Source organism: Colossoma macropomum, unplaced genomic scaffold (assembly GCF_904425465.1).
Source record: "Colossoma macropomum unplaced genomic scaffold, Colossoma_macropomum, whole genome shotgun sequence".
NCBI classification, from domain to species: domain Eukaryota; kingdom Metazoa; phylum Chordata; class Actinopteri; order Characiformes; family Serrasalmidae; genus Colossoma; species Colossoma macropomum.
In genome coordinates, this window is record NW_023494805.1 from 40,582,430 (window position 1) to 40,602,244 (window position 19,815).

The following is a 19,815-nucleotide window of genomic DNA, read 5'->3' on the forward strand; positions in this document are numbered from 1 at the left end:
AATATGAGCTAAATGTGAGGAAAAAGTTGATTACGTTCCTTACAAATATAATGCCACTTAGCACAGGAAGATACTACGGAGCCCATAAGGTGACACAGTGATTATTATCAACAAGGTGTGGCCACATATTAATATATTAGTGTCACAAGTTATGAAAAAACTTGTGGCCTCAGTATATTAATTTGTGGACTCAAAACAGTAATTTGTGGCCTTAGAAAAGTAAATTGTGGCCTCAATATAGTAATTCGGGGGTGGCACAGTGTTGAAGTGGGTGGCCAAAGATACTAAACTGCTCCTAGGTGTGTGTGTGTGAGAGAGAGTGTGTATGTCTGTGTGTCTGCCCTGCGATGGAATGCCTTCTGCCCAATGAGCCCTGGGATAGGCTCCAGCGACCCCCGCGACCCAGGAGGATTAAGCGGTTTAGATAATGAATGAATGAATATGGTCACTCGTGGCCTCAATATTCTAATTTGTGGCCTCAGTAAGGCAATTTCTGGCCTCAATATAGTACTTCGTGGCCTAAACGTATTAATTTGTGGCCTCAGTATAATAATTCATGGCCATGTCTTTTCACAAAATAATCACCATGTCATTTAAGGGGCTCTGTAAAATGCTCTGAGGAAAGTGGGAGCAGTTACTAGCCAAATGTTACTGTACACATAGCCTACAAAAGTTTGGGGAGTCACAGGAAACAGACCTGCTATCTAGCTCTTATCAAAGCTATCCTTGTTTATGAAATTTTGAATCATTTGTTCTTGCGAATCGACTCTCCGGATTCGATTCAAAAAACAACGTCCAAGAAGACCGATTCGTTCGAGTCGAAAGATCGAATGATTCACTGGAATCTAGTCGATAATGTGATTCCTTTCAGGATTACACCGACGCGGCTCACATGAATCGGCTCGTAAAACGATTCACTCAAGAGTCGGACCATCGCTGCTCACAGGAGCTGGGTTAAAAAAGTGATTCGTTCATGAATCGTTTATCACTAATGGTGAGGAAGGTCCGAGAACATTTCCCAGAGGAGACCCAACATGGCAGAACCGTCGGGAAACAATAAACCCGCGGACAGAGGCAGAGGAATCGTGGTAAATGAACCCGCATCCTTCTAACTTTCGAATAATTTCGCTCAAACTTGTTCGACACAACAAGCTTCGCGTCTGCGAAGTCTACAAGTTGTTTGCGGTGCAGCTTTGTTGCTAAGCGATATGCAAATGAGGCAGCGAAAAGTTTAGTTTTCATGTTGATTTACTGTTAATTTATGTTTTAATATTTATCCTATGGCTCAAATACGAAGCTGTTGGCATTGGTAAACATGATTAAATTAACTTTTGAGTAAGTTATGTTTACTTTAAAGAAGTGGAGAGTAAATCAGACCAAAATTTCAAAGTAAAAGTCCTGCACCCGATCTTAAAATATTTAAGTACCAGCAACTCTCAAAAAGTTGCAAATATTCATTAAAAGCACTTTTGTATGCTTAAAGAACAAAGACCTTAAAGAATTTGAGCACCACCAGTTTCTACCAAGAATTTAAAGGGACATTCAACCAATATATAAATTTTCCTGCACAATTCAATTGTGGAGCTGTAAACAAAGATATTCAGAGTGGTTTGGTGTGAAATGATTGACTGTAGAGACTCAGATTTCTTTACAGTGGTGGTGATATGAACCAGGGGTCGCCATGACAACAACACAAATATAGACATTTTATTTACTATCCAAAACCACCAGTGAGTTTCTGAGTTTCTCAGTCTTCAGTTTTTCTAATGTAATTTTTGTAATTTTGTAATGCTTTGTGATGTTGATAATGATATGGTAAATCTGGAGAAAACACATTTTCCTTGGATACTGTTTTCCTAACAACGCCCTCCACGTACCACTCCGCCTTGGACAGATTTAAAAAAGGATGTTTTAGGGCAGAATCTTCAGTCTTCTATCTCTAAACTACCGTAAACAAACCCTCAGACATAATGAAAAGTAACTGTAACCATTTCATGTGCCAGCTTTCTTTGATGTAGCTTGTACAGGCATTAAGCTCTTCAGACGTCTGGTTCCTATCACCACTGCTGTGAACAATTCTGACTCTGAAAGTTTCTTTATAACAGAGCATTTCACACCAAACCACCCTGAATGACTCTGTTTACATCTTGACAGTGTAATTAAGTGGAATTTTTGAGAAAATGGATGGAATTCCCCTTTAGGGAGAATAGTAAATACAGAGGATGACTATTAGAAGCAGTTTTTCTGGCTTAAACAACACTTTCGGTCAGCGTCCATGTTTTACACCTCAGCCAGACATTTATGCATACAGTTGATTGCAAAAGTTGGGCCCTTTGGTCAAATGACGAGTTTTGTTGATGACAATAAGGAACACATCCTCTACAGAGAACACACTTCTGCACATTTTAATGCATCACTTCTGTTTACTTGCTGAATTTTACATAGTGGGGGGAAAAAAGTATAACATGAAAGGTGGCCTGAGCACATTTAATATTTTAATATGTTACATTCAGCACATACATAGAAATTGTGCACTAAAATTAGCAGAAAATACTGTATTGAAGTGTGTTCTCTAGAGAAGGTTTAAAATCATTTTCCTATAGAAAATCAACAAAATGTAAGACTGTAGGTCTTCAGTAGGGATGTCACGATTCGCAGATTCAGGTGATGGATCTGATTTAAAAATAATAAAATGAAATTTACTTTCTCAGTTAATCAGCAATGGTTTGGCAGTTTGTATGATAATGCATGCTTTAAATTCTCAGGAAGAAACAGAGCCTGTTAGACTCATTTGTGCGCATTTCTGCATGTAAATATGTACTCATTCTTTTTTAAAGAAGACTGTTAAAAGACTTGCTTGTTTATTTTTCCCAGTGAATTGTTTTGGAATCTTTGAAAGACTGTTCAGGGTTTTTAGTGCCTGGCTTTTACACACAACTTAATTAGGCATCAAAATAATCCATAGATTAAACCATTACTAACCTAATCAGTGGTGACAGACTTCATCTTGAGTTTCAGTACTGATTATGTGAGGCAGATCTGGCCTAAATAAACTGGTATTCTTTAGTTCTACAAATCAGCATCGTCTCTGTTTGAATTCAGGGGGCTTTTATTGACTGTGCGAGTTATTCAGCTATGATACCAAACCTGAACAGCTTGATTGAGAGCTATTACATCAGCTACTAAACGTATAATTCTTATGTCCCTTTGTTGTCAGATCCCTGATGACTGGCCAGGGTACCGCCTAGACCTTTTCACCCATCCGGAGCATTACTCAGAGGATCTGGACTGCGTCTATATTCCCCACGGCGTCATCATGGACAGGTAACATCAGCTCTGTGGTTTTCAGTCTCGGTGCTGGGGACCCCATGCTTAGCCTGTTTTCATGTTTTGCTGCTCTGGCACAACTAGGGCTCAGTCCCATTTCACCCCTCGCCCCTACCACTTAGTCCTACCCTTCCGTTTTTCGTGTTGACGTCTAGGGGTGATATGAGAAAAAAAGAAAAACCAGCAAGATGGAGAACAAGAGACCAAAGAAACCCAGAAATGTGAGAATTTTCTCTGTTAAAAATTCAATAACCATCATATTATCTTAGTTTAATGTAGTTTCGATGTATTATGGTCGTTTTCTTCATAACAAACTTAAAAAATCTAGTAGTAGATGATGTCTCAGTAGCTAGCTAGTTAAGTTTCCCATTCCACCTTAAATAGTTCAGCAGTTACAGTCTGGCGCCTCAGGCATCACCATTTAAGGTGGACCGGGAAAATTCGAACAAGAAGCTGGTGAATATCTGACTTCAGCTTCATATCACAGAAGAATTAGGGGTGGGTGATAATAAATAATTGCCCCCTTTGAAGGCATATGATGCCCTAAATGTAACTAAAGCCAAGCAGTGAGGAGCTGAACTTTACCCTCCTCTGCTGTCACTGCAGACTGGCAGGGTCGCCTACAGAGCAGCGCTGGTAGCTGTTAATGAAGTAATGCTCTTTTTATTTGAGGGTCTCATTTCATAGAGGAAGATTTCAACCACTACCCTGTAACTCAGTTCAAAGTGGCAAAGTGACCCTCAAAAACAAGGGGTAGGGGTAAAAATAAGAAATGGGATTGGGCCTTAATCAATGTATAAAGGGGTCAATGTGTTGAGTGAAGTTTATTAGATCATCAAAGAGACAAAACTGCAGTGCATGGGATCAACAGGACTTGAATTGGGAACCTGTATATTAGAATTAGGGATAGTTCACCTGTTAAAATCACTCATTAGAACATGAGAGACAGACTAACAGATGCCTAGTAGTTTAAGCTAAGTCTTTGTATTTACCAATATATTTACAATCAGAACATTAGTATTTATTTGCTAGTGTAAATCTTTGTAAACCAGACTGAATATGTGACTAAAAATAATTTATATTATTATATTTATGAATATTATATACTGATTAGCCATAACATTAACTTGTATCTACACTCACTGTCCATTTTATCAGCTCCACTGACCATACAGGAGCATGTTATAGTTCTACAGTTACAGACTGTAGTCCATCTGTTTCTCGGCATACTTTGTTACCCTGTTCTTCAGTGTTCAGGACCCCCATGGACCCTCACAGAGCAGGTACTATTTGGGTGGTGGATCATTCTCAGCACTGCAGTAACACTGACGTGGTGGTGGTGTGTTAGTGTGTGTTGCGCTGGTGCGAGTGGATCAGACACAGCAGTGCTGCTGGAGTTTTTAAACACTGTGTCCACTCACTGCCCACTCTATTAGACACTCCTACCTTGTCAGTCAGTCAGAGACGATAGCTCATCTGCTGCTGCACAGTTTGTGTTGGTCATCCTCTAGTCCTTCATCAGTGGTCACAGGACGCTGCCCACAGGACGCTGTTGGCTGGATATTTTTGACTGGTGGACTATTCTCAGTCCAGCAGTGACACTGAGGTGCTTAAAAACTCTCTATATAACCATCTGTTCACATTTATGCACATTTTCCATCAATCTGAAGAACACTTTCATGATGCAAGGAACCCTGTCATCATCAAAAAGTTCTTTGAGTGTTCATGGTTCTATTTAAAACCATTTTATTTGCTAAAGAATCCTTAAAGAATCATCTTTTTTTTAAGAGTGTACATTTAACATAGCATTTTTCTAATAATTTAAACTGAAAAACAAGCATCAAAATTATAAAATAATAAAAATAATACTTAAGCATCTGTGAAGTCACTGCTGTGACATGCTGTCTTTCATGCATATCACTAAAATAAAATGTAAGAATTTACTGTTTTTGTTGATTAGTTTGAAAATAGAACCCAAAGATATCAACTTTCTGTGGTTAATTCTTATTTTGAGCTTATTTTCATGGCTTCAAAATATCTACAGGTTTAGTTTCAGGTCACCTTTTAAAACCAGATCTTTTATCCATTAGAATGAAAGAGGGCCAAATATATAACCCTGTGGAACCCCGCACTCAGGTTATGTGCTTGTGCTGTGTTATTTGTGGCAGGACGGAGAGGCTGGCCAGGAACATCATGGATGACCTGGGAGACCATGACATCGTGGTTCTGTGCGTATTGAAAGGAGGTTATCAGTTCTGTGCTGACCTTGTGGAGCGCATCAAAGTCCTGAGCTGCAACTCCAGCAAGTCTCTCCTCATGAGGGTGGACTTTATACGCCTGAAGAGCTACCTGGTAATGACAGCCGTCCAACTTTTAATGAATCAGAATTGATTATTTAAAATGGTTTCTGTTTAAGTAATTACGCGGTCAAAAGTTTGGGGACAGTAGCTTTCCAAGATGTTTTACTACAAATGAACATGACAAACAATATCACACTTAATTATTTATTACAATTTTAGGACTTCTTAAAAGTAACTTTTTTTTTCTTAAAATATAGCATTTTCATATTGAAATTGTGGTTTAAAGCTGTAATTTCTTTTTAATAGCAAGAACTGTAATTTTAATTGTAGCTTACATTAACAATGTTGTCTTAAGTTTGAAATTCAGCCCATAAACGATGAACACATGAAGTGCCTGAGTATGAGTTAGGCCTAGCAACTATATACGTGCTGCATTTTCATTGATTAATCGTGACATTCATTTTAATATTCAACATTCACAGTTTATTGATACTAGATAGACCACTAGTACATTTATACATAAAATGTTATATAAATATAAGCGTATATCTGACGCTGTTTCATAACAGGACCAGTCATGCTTTCCATTACTAATGCTAAATGGAGCTTTTTATGTCATATATCTCAAAACTAGATATGATTGACAACAAATAATAATTATATACAGTCATATGCAAAAGTTTGAACACCCCTGGAGAAATTGCATTTCTATTATTTTGTTTAACACATTGGGATAAATACAAAATATAAAATGTGCAAGTAAACAGCAATTGTACATAGTTTTTCATAGTTGCTTAAATACTTTTGTCCATTCAGAAGCCCTATTTTCAGTCTCAGTAGTACGTCTGTCATTTTTAAATCAGTTTTATATCTCAGTCTGACATGTTACCTGTTTCTTTGATAAACACTTGTCTGAAAGCTCTGTTTACATCAGCAGCTGATGATGACTGATTTCTGGGTTAACAGCCGTGCACTATGTAGTTCACTCGGGTGCTAAAGAGGATTTTCTGTAAGCTGTCAGTAAACGACGTGCTGTCTCTTATTCATATCACTACAATAAAATGGAAAATGTCCCAGTTTTTGTTGGTTAGTTTGAGAATAGGACACACAGACATCAACTTCCTGTGGGTTATTCTTGTTTTGAGCTCATGTTCGTGGCTTCAAAGTGTCTACAGGTTTTGTTTCAAATCGCCTTTTTAAACACAGACCTGTTATCCATTAGAGTGAAAGAGGGCCAAATATATAGCCCTGTGGAACCTCTCACTCAGGTTATTGTACAGTTATGTGCTGTGTTATTTGTGTTAGGACAGAGAGGCCTGGCATCAACTCCCAGGTCATCCAGTTCATGACGTGTTATCCAGTGAACTTTTGTATTTTTGTATGAGATCTGTGTTAGTTGTTCTGGAAAAGTGTGTGAAAAATGACTGAAAGAAGTGAGAACGTGTTAACACGTTTACAAAAGGACACTTCTGCTTTGCTAAGAGAGTGACAGTGAAGATTAAGTCGACCCCAGTTCTGTTATGCATGTTTTAGCATTCAAGAAAAACTACAAATAGTGCTGCAAAGGATGCGTTAACTTATTTTCACTTAGAAAATCAACTGAACGTCATTTGACCTGCAGTGCTCAAACGTTTGCACTGTAATACAAATACACTTAAGGCACTTTATGATTCATATTCCATTACAAAGTGTTTCATTTCCTGATCCAGTTTTTTTTTCAGAACATTCAATCAGATATGGATATAACAGGCATATTGAGTAGGCCGTTAAAAAAGACCAAGTAAAGGCTATTCCAGACTCTTTCAAGCTCTGTCACGCTCTAATTTCTTGTCGAGGGTCTTATGCTGGTCTTGGGAAAGAAATGCATGGCTTTGAAGTCAGATTTGTCCTGATCTGAGTCCAAGAGAAGGAAGCCCAGAGCTGATTGAGTTATCAGAATGTCCACTGCAGTGCATTTGTCAGCCAGCAGAGGGCGGTACAGCACAGATAATCTCGCTGGGTGGTTGTAGGACACTAGTTTTAGATCACTTTCATGTATAAATGTAGATCTGTTCTTTCTTTTTGTTGTAATTTGTTTTTCTTGGAACAAAGTCTTGCTTGCATGAGGAAGGAGCAAGTCAAAAGAAAATAAGTAAAAAAAAACAGGAGTTTCCAAAACTGGAGTTTAAAAACTGATTAAAAGCTACAGAGAAACTGGGACTCCTAACAACCACCTGGAAGACCTGGTAGACCCCAAAGCTGCCCCCATCAGATAAACAGCACTTAAAGCTTTCATCTCTGAGAGAGAGGAGAAAATCAAGCTGCTTCAGATCTGAAAACATCCACAGGTGTTTCTGTCCATCCTTCCACTGTGAGAAGACGACTCAGCGCTGTGGGTCTGAAAGGATGTGTAGCTGATCAAGAAGAACCTCACTGAGAAAAGGAGACGGACACATCAAACAAAGAAGCTGAACGATGGACTGACCACCCCAGAGTCCAGACCTCAACATCACTGAATGTGTTTGGGTTTGCTTGGATCGTGAGAACTGGAAAGTGCAACCAGCTTCTAAGACTGAACTTTAGAGGTGTGGCTGCAGATTTCTTTGAGAAACTGAAAGCGAGTCTCCTGAAAAAAAAAACTGTAGTAGGGCTACATACTGAAAATATATCACATTATATTATATTATATTTGGGGGTTTGCTTTTTTATATTAAATATATGTTTTATTACTGATGCTGAAAAATGAATAACCTGTACTTAAAGATTGTTTTGTCTTGACTGGAAATTAAATATATGGGAAATGTACAATATAGAATATAATAGATCTTTTAAATCAAGTTGTTTTTCTTTTGCATTTTCCTCAAACTAGAATGACCAGTCAACGCAAGACCTCCAAATAATAGGAGCGGAGAGTCTGTCTGTGCTGAGCGGAAAGGTGAGGATGTGATTCTGTAATAATCTCACTCTTAATTTGTCATTGATTATCGAGAGTCACCTCAGTCCTTATCTGATGGTTGGGGTCAAAGTCTGTTCGAAGTGACAAAGTACTGTTAAGAATCATGATAGCAGAAGGGGAACGTGGTGGAGGGGGGGTCAAATCTTATCTACAGGCTGGTAAACATCCTTTAAGTCTGAAGTTATTACTGTCTTTTTGCTGTAGTATTTAAACGTAATTACATGTTATTAATTACATAGATAACAAAGTACATTTACAATTGAATTAACGACTTTGTCTTAACGACAAATTCATATATTAACCAGCAGGTGAACGTTTGTGAACAAACTTTAAGTTAGCTTGACAAAGAAATCCCAGGTGGTTACTAAGATGTTGCAGGGCCATTGCTATGGTATCCCAAGTGGTTGCTAAAATGTTACTATGGTATCCCAGTTGGTTGCTAAGATGCTGCTGGGTCATTGCTATGGTATCCCAGTTGGTTGCTAAGATGTTGCTGGGTCATTGCTGTGGTATCCCAGTTGGTTGCTAAGATTCTGCTGGGCTGTTGCAGTGGTATGCCAGGTGGTTGCTAAGATGCTGCTGGGCTGTTGCTATGGTATCCCAGGTAGTTGCTAAGATGCTGCTGGGCTATTGCTATGGTATGCCAGGTGGTTGCTAAGATGCTGCTAGGCCATTGCTATGGTATCCCAGTTGGTTGCTAAAGTGTCACTGTGGTATCCCAGTGGGTTGCTATGGCGTTGCTAGTCCATTGATATGGGGTCCCAGGTGGGTAATAAGATTTTGCTGGGCTATTGCTGTTGTATCCCAGGTGGTTGCTAAGGTGTTGCTAAATTATCCAATTTAGTTACTAAAATGTTGCTAGGCCATTGCTATTGACTCCTAGGTGGTTGCTAAGGTGTTGCTTGGCCATTGCTAAGGAAACCCAGGTGGTTGCTAAGGTGTTGCTTGGCCATTGCTAAGGAAACCCAGGTGGTTGCTAAGGTGCTGCTATGTTATCCCAAGTTGGTTGCTAAGATGTTGCTAGGCCCTTGCTATGGTATCCCAGGTGGTTGCTAAAGTGTTTTAGCCTAGATTGAACATCAAGTTAGATGTAAATTTTTAACGTTTGTACAAATGCTGTATAAAAAAGCAATGAAACCTTCTAATATCACTCCTGAGATGGATTAGCACATTCTCTGAATGGTGAAGTGTTCTTAGATTCAATGTTGAAAAATGACAAATACAATTTAAAAAATAGTCACCCAACCAATCAACATGCTTATGTTACCTCCAGCTATAACTGTGACTTCACTTGGTCATCTGACAGAGAGGGTGGGGGAACAGCGAGAGAGAGAGGGAGGGAGAGAGAGAGGGAGGGAGAGAGAGAGGGAGGGAGAGAGAGAGGGAGGGACGGAAGGAAGGAAGCAAGGTGGATGTGTCTTATCTACGGGTGGTTGGACTAGCACCTTTTGAGTCATCACCACATCACAGAGGTCTAAGGTCAGAGAGGCAGATGCAGGCAGTGATAAGCTTGTGTGTGGTGTGTTTTCTGGGCTTGAGAACGTAGCAGGAGTGTGTGTAACTCTGACTCACCCAAGCAGCTCCACCTTATCAGTGTGTGAGGAATCTCAGAGTTCTCTACAGTACTGGTCAATAGTTTGATATTAAAGGGCCCATATCCTTTATTTTTCTTGTATTTTGAGGTCCACTTGCCAAATTTGAGTAGGTTTTTGTACCAAAAACAATAATTCATTTTCACATGAACATTTTCCAACCTCTCTTTATGTCTTAGAATTGAACAGGCTGCTATTGAGACTGATATGTGTAAACAAGCTCTGTTCTGATTGGCTGTTTTGTATTGGGCCTCATTTAAAAGGCAGTTCAAGCTGAAACACTCCTTATAACTTTAGTGTGAGTGGGCGGAGCTAAACTCCTAAAAGCAGATTAAGTGGATCTATTTATGTCTCTACAATGAACCATTTCACACCAAACCACTCTGAATGACTTTGTTTACATCTTACTGATTTGAATTAAGCAGAAATTTTGGAAAAAAATTGGTGGATTCCCCCTTAAACACACAACTAAAAAGGCCCCAGACAGTCAGAGACCCCAGTGAGTGTTTCAGCCCAGAATGTTTTTAAATATGGCACTATACAGGGGAACAGCCAATCAGAACAGAGCTAATTTACATGCACTCTTAAAAAAGATGCTTCTACAAGGATTCCTTAATAAAGGAAACGGTTCTATATAGAAACATGAACACTTATAGAACACTTTGCATGATTAAACGGTTCTTTCCATCATGAAATGGTTCTACAGATTGATGGAGAAAGGTTCCATATAGAACCTTTTGTTCTATATATCACCAAAAAGCGTTCTTCTGGTGTTATAATGTCAAGCTTGACACAATAGAAGAACCCTTTTTGGTGCTATATAGAATCCTTTTAAAAAAGGTTTTACATAGAACCATCTACGGCACACTCTCCATCAATCTGAAGAGCCGCTTCACCATGCAGAGGACTGTTTATTCTCGCAAAGGGTTATTTGGGTGTTCATGGTTCTATATAGAACCATTTTCTGTAAAGAAGCTTTGAAGAACCATCAATTTTAAGTGTGTATCAATCCTAAAGGTACAGTCACGGAAGAGTGCATTCAGGTATGTTCTCAAGAAAAGGGATGAAGATGATGGAGGCCGAGGCATTAAGTCTGTCGATGGCTGATCATAGCTAAGCCTCATATAAAAGGATAGAGAGGCTAACTTACTGCCTCAGATCATTTCCTCTATGGAGATTATCTGTGTGATTACTCGTGTGCGAGTGCCTCATCAGTTTGACACAGTTCACAGTTTTGTACAGTTTTTGTCCTTTTTCATTAATGCTGAATTCAGTACCTGGCATGCATTACATAAATAGGTTATACAGCCATTAAGAGTCCCCTTCATGGCAAAAAGGTCCTCCCACCTTCAAGATACGTCATCATAAGGAGGCTTACATAGATTTTATAGCAGCACTATGTAATATTTTTGTCAAGTTGTATTGCTGAGTGTGGAGAAAAAGAGAGCACACTGAAATATGGTGGGCATGCACCGCTGCAAGTCACCCTGTAAAGCCTAAAACAATCATTTAAAAGTTAAAGGTACCAAGATGAATCTTGGCGGGAGTTTTTCGGACCACATCGTACATGTTTATGTCTCAAAAATGAGGTTCGACTCGATGCTTAGGCCTCAATTACAAAATCAACATAATACTGATGAAGATATGATGACAATAGTAGATAATTCACTCACATCATCAGAAGACGCGTCTTTCGTCAAGTTTAGACTGAGTTTTCTTCGATTACTCTTTTGATGCACTCGCAAAAGTCAGATTCATCCACTTGTGGGGGTCCGAAGCACAACCGATGTTGCATAATGTTCTTCCGCATGTTGCCTGCAATTACGTATTTCCACCAGAGAGGTCTCCAAATCCCCAAATCTGACATAGTATTGCTTTAATAGGATAGAGGCTTACTTACTGGCTCAGATCATATTCTATATGGAGATTATCTGTGTGATTAATCGTGTTTACTCCAATGTTTAAGGCGAGCAAGCATTTTTATAACAGATGAAGTGATGGTTCCATTTTTATTTTGGCCAAAGTGACCCTTTAACATCTGTTCATTTTATGAAGTACAATGTAAGTCAGCTGCACTTAAGACTGATTGTTTTAATGTATCACATCAAACACTAATGCAAAACCCTGGACTGACTGTGTCTGTGAGTGATGTGTTGACTAATATATAATTTTTTTTCTTTTTTTGCGTTCGCCCACTGAAGAACGTCCTGATCGTGGAGGTAAGCTCAGTTTATTTCAGCTCAAACTTTTAAAGGCCCAATTACGTTGTTTTTTAAGCATTTCAGTGGCCACTCAAGCTCATCCCATTACAGGAGCTATTATAGAGTCCTTTCAGGCCAAATCAGGCCTGTATAGATCATTATTTCTGCCTCATTTTGAGGACAGACATTAGTTTGTAGTTAACAGGCGACCCAGTTTAGCTCTGGGGTTTTATTTAGGACATAAAGTGTGTTATATGTAAACTGGATCTACACTGTATGGGCTCTTATGTTTCAGAGAGTCTGCCCAACCCCCGTACACAATCATATAAGACACAGTGAAGCCCATTAGTTTGGATGTTTTTTGTATTAGGTATAGGCTGTACAAAAGTTTGGGCATCACTGATCAAATTACATGTTTTGTTGATTTTCTAAGTGTAAATAAATGAACACATCCTCCACAGAGACACACTACTGCACATTTTAATACACAGTTCCTGTTTATTTGCTGAATTTACATTACAATACATTGGGGGAATTTTTTTTTTCCAATGTGTTAAATTCAGCAAATAAATAGAAATTGTGAATTAAAATGGGTTAAATTATATATGTTAGGAGAGAGAGAGAGAACAAGAATGTACTGTGTCAGCAAAGCATTTTCTCTGTCTTTCTCTCTGTTTTCTCCATTTCTTTGTCTCTCTCTCTCTCTCTCTCTCTCTCTCTCTCTCTCTCTCTCTTTCTCTTTCTCTCTCTCTCCCTCTGTCTGTCTCCCTCTCTCTCGCTCTCTAACTCTGTGTCTCTCTCTGTTTGTCTCTCTATCTATCTCTCTTTCTCTCTCTCTCTCTAACTCTCTCTCTCTCTCTGTCTGTCTGTCTCTCTCTCTCAAATCAAATCAAATCAAATATGCTTTATTGGCATGACAGGATATGAGACCTATGTTGCCAAAGCTGTAAAATATATGTTAAATTGAATTGTTATTAAAATATAAATAAATAAAGAATTGAGTAAAAATAAATGAATTAGTTAATGTTAAAAAAAGAAGTACATAAGGATAAATAATTAAAACAAAGCTATAAAGTTTGAAATATAAATATGGTAATACATATAAGCATGAAATGAATATGGGCATGCCAAGAGTAATAAAATAAAATAAAATAAAATACTACTACTAATAATAATAATGATAACAACAACAACAACAACAACAACAACAATAATAATAATAATAATAAAAATAAATGAATAAATTCATCAGTACATTTTGGCAGAAAAGCGTCTCTGATGGTTTTATATTTTGAACATGAAAGAAGGAAGTGATTCTCAGTTTCTGTCTCTCCTGATGGGCAGTGGGTGTGGATCCTATCCTATCCTAATTAGAGATTCTCTCTCCCCCCTCCTCTCTCTGTTTATCTCTCTCTCTCTCTCTCTCTCTCTGTCTGTCTCCCTCTCTCTCTGACTCTGTGTCTCTCTCTGTCTCTCTCTCTCTCTCTCTCTCTCTCTCTCTCTCTCTCTCTCTCTTTCTCTGTCTCTCTCTCTCTCTCTCTCTCTCTCTCTCTCTCTCTTTCTCTGTCTCTCTCTCTCTCTCTCTCTCTCTCTCTCTCTCTCTCTCTCTCTCTCTCTCTTTCTCTGTCTCTCTCTCTCTCTCTCTCTCTCTCTCTCTCTCTCTCTCTCTTTCTCTGTCTCTCTCTCTCTCTTTCTCTATAGGCTATAGTGGACACAGGTTTAACGATGAAGACTCTGCTGACCCATGTCCGATCCTTCAGGCCCAACATGATCAGAGTGGCAGGGTGAGTTAAATTGTTTTTTGTTTGTTAAATTCAGCAACTAAACAGTAATCGTGCATTAAAATGTACATACGACTGCGTGTATAGAGAGTCTCTATGATACAACATCAACCACTGTATGTTTACTGCATAAACTGCACTATAACAAGTAGCTAATCGGATCTTAGCCCGTTATGACATCATCTTATTATATTCATTTATTTTTAACAGTTGTTTATTTTTTCCAGGTCTTTCTTAAAATGCTTATTCTTGCAAACGAATGAAGAAAAACATTGTATTCATTGTTTTTTTTGATAAATATTGTGTGAAAAGTGTTGTGATATTATATTTCTGCCATATCATCCACCTTTAGCACCAACCTCAACAATCTGAATCAGCCAGTTAATGACAAACTCTTAATATAACACTGAAAATCAGGTTTATACAGCAGTATGGATGCTCAGACACATTGATCAGCTCTAGCTCAGTAATAGAAAGTCCAGGCGCTACAGCCGAGTGGATCATTTAAACAGTGCTTCTTTATCCTGGTTGCAGTTTGCTGGTGAAAAGGGTTCCGAATAGCTCAGGCTGTCTGCCGGACTGTGAGTAGCGGTCACTGTTTTATATTTTAATTTAAAAAAAAAAACAGTTTAGGGCACAATGTACAGTATTTTCTGTCAAATGTTGATCAAATATCAGATTTATCAGATCAATTTTTTATTATTTTTATTCTCAAATAGTTTTTTACTTGCTTGTTCAATGTTTTCTTCTGTTTCTATTGTTCTCTTGAGCTGTTTTTGTTTCTTTATTTGTACAATAAATCTCTCTCTGCTCCAGATGTTGGATTTGAGATCCCAAACCGGTTTGTGGTCGGCTACGCTTTGGATTACAATGAATACTTCAGAGATCTGAATGTAAGCAGCTTCCCTACGAACGCCACACTGACCCACATTAATGTTCTTCCTGTAGGATTCTGACATCATATAACACAAGTGCAGTTGTACTAATCTCTCAGTCGTAGCTTCAGCCCATACAGTTAATAGCACTGTTGTAATGTAACTGCTGTGATTTATTCAGTAACTACTATGAATTATGCAGTAATTACTATAGAGTCATATCCAAAAGTTTGAACACCCCTGGTCAGATTACATGCTTTGTTGATTTGTTTGTGAAAATAAGTTAATTCATACTCTATAGAATCTGAAACTACTATAAATAATTATTTAGCTACTATAAATTGTTCTGTAGCTACTATACATTATTCAGTAACCGCTATAAATTATTCATTAACTATTATAAATTATTCATTAACTACTGTAAACTATTCCGTCACTACTGTGATATTAACTACCATGATTTATTCAGAAACAGCTATTAAATATTTAGTATCTATTATCTATTAAGTCATTCAGCAACTACTATGATTTGTTCAGTTTCTGTTAGATATTTTTCAGTAACTATTTTAAATGATTCAGTAACAACTATGAATTATTCAATAACTACTATAAATCATTCAGTAACTACTATGATTTATTCAGTAATTACTATACAGTCGTATCAAAAAGTTTGAACACCCCTGGTCAGATTATATGTTTTGTTGATTTATTTGTGAAAATAAGTTAATTCATACTCTATAGAATCTGAAACTACTATAAATGATTATTTAACTATTATAAATTATTCACTAACTACTGTAAACTGTTCAGTAACTACTGTAATATTAACTACCCTGATTTATTCAGTAACAGCTATTAAATATTTAGTATCTATTATCTATTAAGTTATTCAGCAACTACTATGATTTGTTCAGTTTCTGTTAGATATTGTTCAGTATCTACTATAAATTAATCGGTAACTATTGTAAATGATTCAGTAATAACTGTGAATTATTCAATAACGTCTATAAATCATTCAGTAACTGCTATGAATTATTCAGTATCTACTATAAATTATCCTGTAAGTATTCTAAACTATTCAGTAACTACTATGACATATTCCATAACTACTAAAGTAACTAATATGACATGAATGACAGAAAAATCTCTCAAAACTGCTCATATACTGGTCAGGTATGCAAAGCAAAACCCCCACATCACTGCCAAGGACCTATAGGAAAATTTGGCTGCCACAGGAAAAGTGATGCAGTGGCCCATTCACTGCACAGTTTTGTTGCACAAACATCATGAAAGGGTCATTAGAAGTTAAGTTTAACTGTGATAAGATTATCTTATCTATTACCTTAGAAGTCAAGTTTGACTGTGATCTCATCACAAAAACATCTGAAGTATGCAATACAACAATTAGATGAATCAGAGGTATTCTGGAATCAATTTCTGTGGAAAACAAAAATTTAACTTTTTGGCTACCATCCAAAGGTATGTTTGGATTATAAGGAAGCAGCATTTGATGAAAAGAACACCTTGCTGAGTGTTAAGAATGGGGTGGACCTGTTATGCTTCGGGTTTTGTCTGGCAGCCAGTAACGCAGGAAATTGGACAGAGAGAAGAAAGGATTTCACTAAATATCAGCGAATCCTTAAACCTAATGTCCAAAGAAAGGTGGGATATTACAAGACAATGATCTAAGACCTGTCTTACATAAGTTTGTTCCTTGCAGAGGTTGTTTTAACTTCTTTTTACTTAGAAAATTAACAAAATGTGTAACCATATGCTCAGAGGTACTATTTCAGGAGATAAGATTACTGAGCTTTGTCTAATACATTGAGCCAGATGTGTGTTCCCACAGAATGAGTGATAACAGCTTTCTATCTCTCTTTTTTTCTCCCGGTCTTGTTTCTGCAGCATATCTGTGTGATCAGTGAGAGCGGGAAGCAGAAGTACAAGGTTTGAAGTGGAACCTTGTGTCCTCCCTGCAGGCCTGTTGGAGCCTTGGAGGATCTCTATAGATCACACACGGCGCAAAGAGGAGCTTCGATGTTCCAAATAAGCAGAAAAGCCTTCTCTGCCTGCCTCTGTCTAAAGACTGTAGCTGTTGTGCATGGTGAACTGAGCAAGGAGAGCATTATAGGGTGCAGCTGTTATCTTAAACTAGCTAGAACATCCATTCACTAGCCCTTGGACTTAAAAAAGCTTGATGATAATACTATTTTATTACTTTATTCACAAACCCAGTTCCAAAAAAATTGGTACAGTATGTGAAATGCAAGTAAAAATAGAAAGCAGTTATTTGTAAATCCACTTTGACCTGTATTTATAGGAAGACAGTACTAAAACAAGATACTGAAAGTTTTAACTCATTAACTGCATAGTTTGTTTTAAATGGGTGCTCATTTTTAAATTAGTGTCTGCAACAAAGTTGGGACTGGGGCAATTTAAGACTAAAATGCTGTGAAATGTTCAAAAACATCCTAACCAGTTGATGCACTCATGCTAAGGTATATAAGGAGCATCCAGGAAAGGTCTTGTCCTTTATGAGCAAGGACGGATCAAAGCCTGCCACTTTGCCAAAAAATGCATCAGCAAATAGTCGACCTCTGAGCTGGAGCTCATATGAAATATACTGACGCACAGTGGAAACGTGTATTGTGGTCTAATGAGCCAGGCTTTCAGATTGTCTATTGATGTTATGTTCTTCGGGCTGAAGAAGTAAAGGACAATCCAGACTGTTACCAGCATAAAGTTCAAAATCCAGCATCTGTCATGGTGTCGGAGGGTATTAGTGGGTAACTTGCACATCTGTGAAAGCAACTTTAATGCTGAAAAAAATTTGGAATGAATATAATGCTGCTGTCGGAACAAAACCTTGTATCTCCAAAATAGTAACTTTACAAGAGAAGAAAAAAACTTTACTTCACTTTTACTGTAAGTCAATGGAACCAAACGTTTTTCCAAGTAATTTTCATTTCATGTTCATTTCTTTTGGTCCATTCATCATGAAATTTACACAAAATGTAAAGGGCAACCGGCATTTTTAAATTATGTAAAAAACTGAAAAACAACAAAAATGTACAAGGTTTTGTTGTAACAGCAGCGATATATTTACAAAAAACAATAATGTTTGAGATAGAGCATCAAATTTCGCATTTTTGTACTGTTTTTAGTTTAATACAGGTCAAACAGAAATTACTAATCACTGCTTTCAATTTTTATTGGAATTTCACAAACTTGGGCTGGAATTGGGTTTGTATGTAAATAGTACTGACAAGGTACTGATGTTTCGAAAGCTGTAATTGTATGAAAACCTGAAACCTGTATACATAGCGTGTCTCAATACTTGATGAACTGCCTTGCTGCCTAAAGCCTACATAGGCCGCTCTACCTAGGGAGCATTTGAACCGAAATGTCTTATGAAGTGACTCACTCTTTCTACATGTTAACGTTTCTTAGCTAGTAATGTACAACAACAGGATGATATCAAGCTCATGCTAACTAGATAAGCTAACACATTAGTTAGCTATCAGGCCACTGCTGAAACAATCAGTGAAGCTGTTTACAACACCAGAGAGTGATGCAACACCCGTTTGTGTTTGCCCATTTCTGTCTGAGGTGATGCAGTTTCACCTCATAATGGATAAGTAGGTGAATCCAGTTCGTTTTATGTCATTGGGCCTGTTCACACCTTGCATTAACACGTTTTTGGTGATCAGATCACATTTGGATTTCACCTGACAACATAAAAAGCCACAGGACGTATTGTGATCAGATTATGAGTGGATCACCCAAACAACATTCAGAGGTGGTTAAAGCAAAGGTGCCATTACTCATTGCCCTGTTTACATATTGGCTACTGAAAAACATGTCTATGTCTCTGTGTTGTATTAAACTTTGAAGCCTTATATTTGCCAAAATGGATGTCAGTCTGTCTAAATTGGCTTTGCAGATTCACTCCACCTCACTGCAAAGCATTCAGTTGACAGATGGAAAAAGCCGAATAATGGAATAAGATCATTTCGCTAGGATAAAATTCCTTAAAACAAGCATATGTCAGGTGATAGGCTGAATAATCTTACAATAGCCTTCCAACACACACATAATGAGAACTGTGAGATGTAATGACTAGACTTAGGATGATTTCACTTGCCAGGACGTCATGCTTTGCAGTGCTGTTGAATGCTGCATGTTTGTCTCAGTCTCAGATATGCAGCTCAGTGGGAGAAGTCAAACATGCGACACACCTGTGTACACAAACAGTAATGCGGCGCTGCCCTCGGCCTGTCTGAGTGGACGTTATGTAAGTGCCGCTACCCTTCCAGTAGCTCACGTCTTGTCTTCAGCACAAGTGAAGTCCTACAGGAGCCATGGTTTAATTTTACATCCTGTAGAGATTCCTGGGGTGATTGAAGTAGTGGTGGTGAAATAAAACCCCTGCTAAGAAAAAACAGCACAGACCAGCATGCATTTCTTACTGGTCTAAGCTAGTTTATGCTGGTTTAAGCTGGTCTAGCGCTGGTCTGGTGCTGGTTTAGCTGGTCAACCAGCATGGTCATGCTGGATGACCAGCATACCAGCTTTCAAAACACAACGTGTGCTGGTTTTACTGGTAACCATCCTTGCTGGTCTATGCTGTATTTTTCGGCATTATGAGAGCAATTAAAAAAAATATTCAATTCACTTTTGTTGCATAAAATCGACCTGATTATTAAATTCAAAAACATTTTTACAAGGTAATGTGTGCAGGGGTCCTTTTGGGGTATGTTGCCCTGAGGCAACAATGTGCGATGTGGTGAGACCTGGCTTGTGA

General features: G+C 38.0%; 1 protein-coding gene across 1 annotated transcript; it reads left to right on the top strand.

Moving 5' to 3' along the window:
• Positions 1-975: 975 nt before the first annotated feature.
• prtfdc1b (phosphoribosyl transferase domain containing 1b) lies at positions 976-18,922 on the top strand. Its single transcript, XM_036597545.1, has 9 exons — positions 976-1,088; positions 3,218-3,324; positions 5,496-5,679; positions 8,476-8,541; positions 12,356-12,373; positions 14,057-14,139; positions 14,671-14,717; positions 14,953-15,029; positions 16,917-18,922. The coding sequence occupies exons 1-9, from the start codon at positions 1,035-1,037 to the stop codon at positions 16,962-16,964; spliced, it is 684 nt and encodes a 227-aa protein (XP_036453438.1). The 5' UTR covers positions 976-1,034; the 3' UTR covers positions 16,965-18,922.
• The last annotated feature ends 893 nt before the right edge of the window (positions 18,923-19,815 follow it).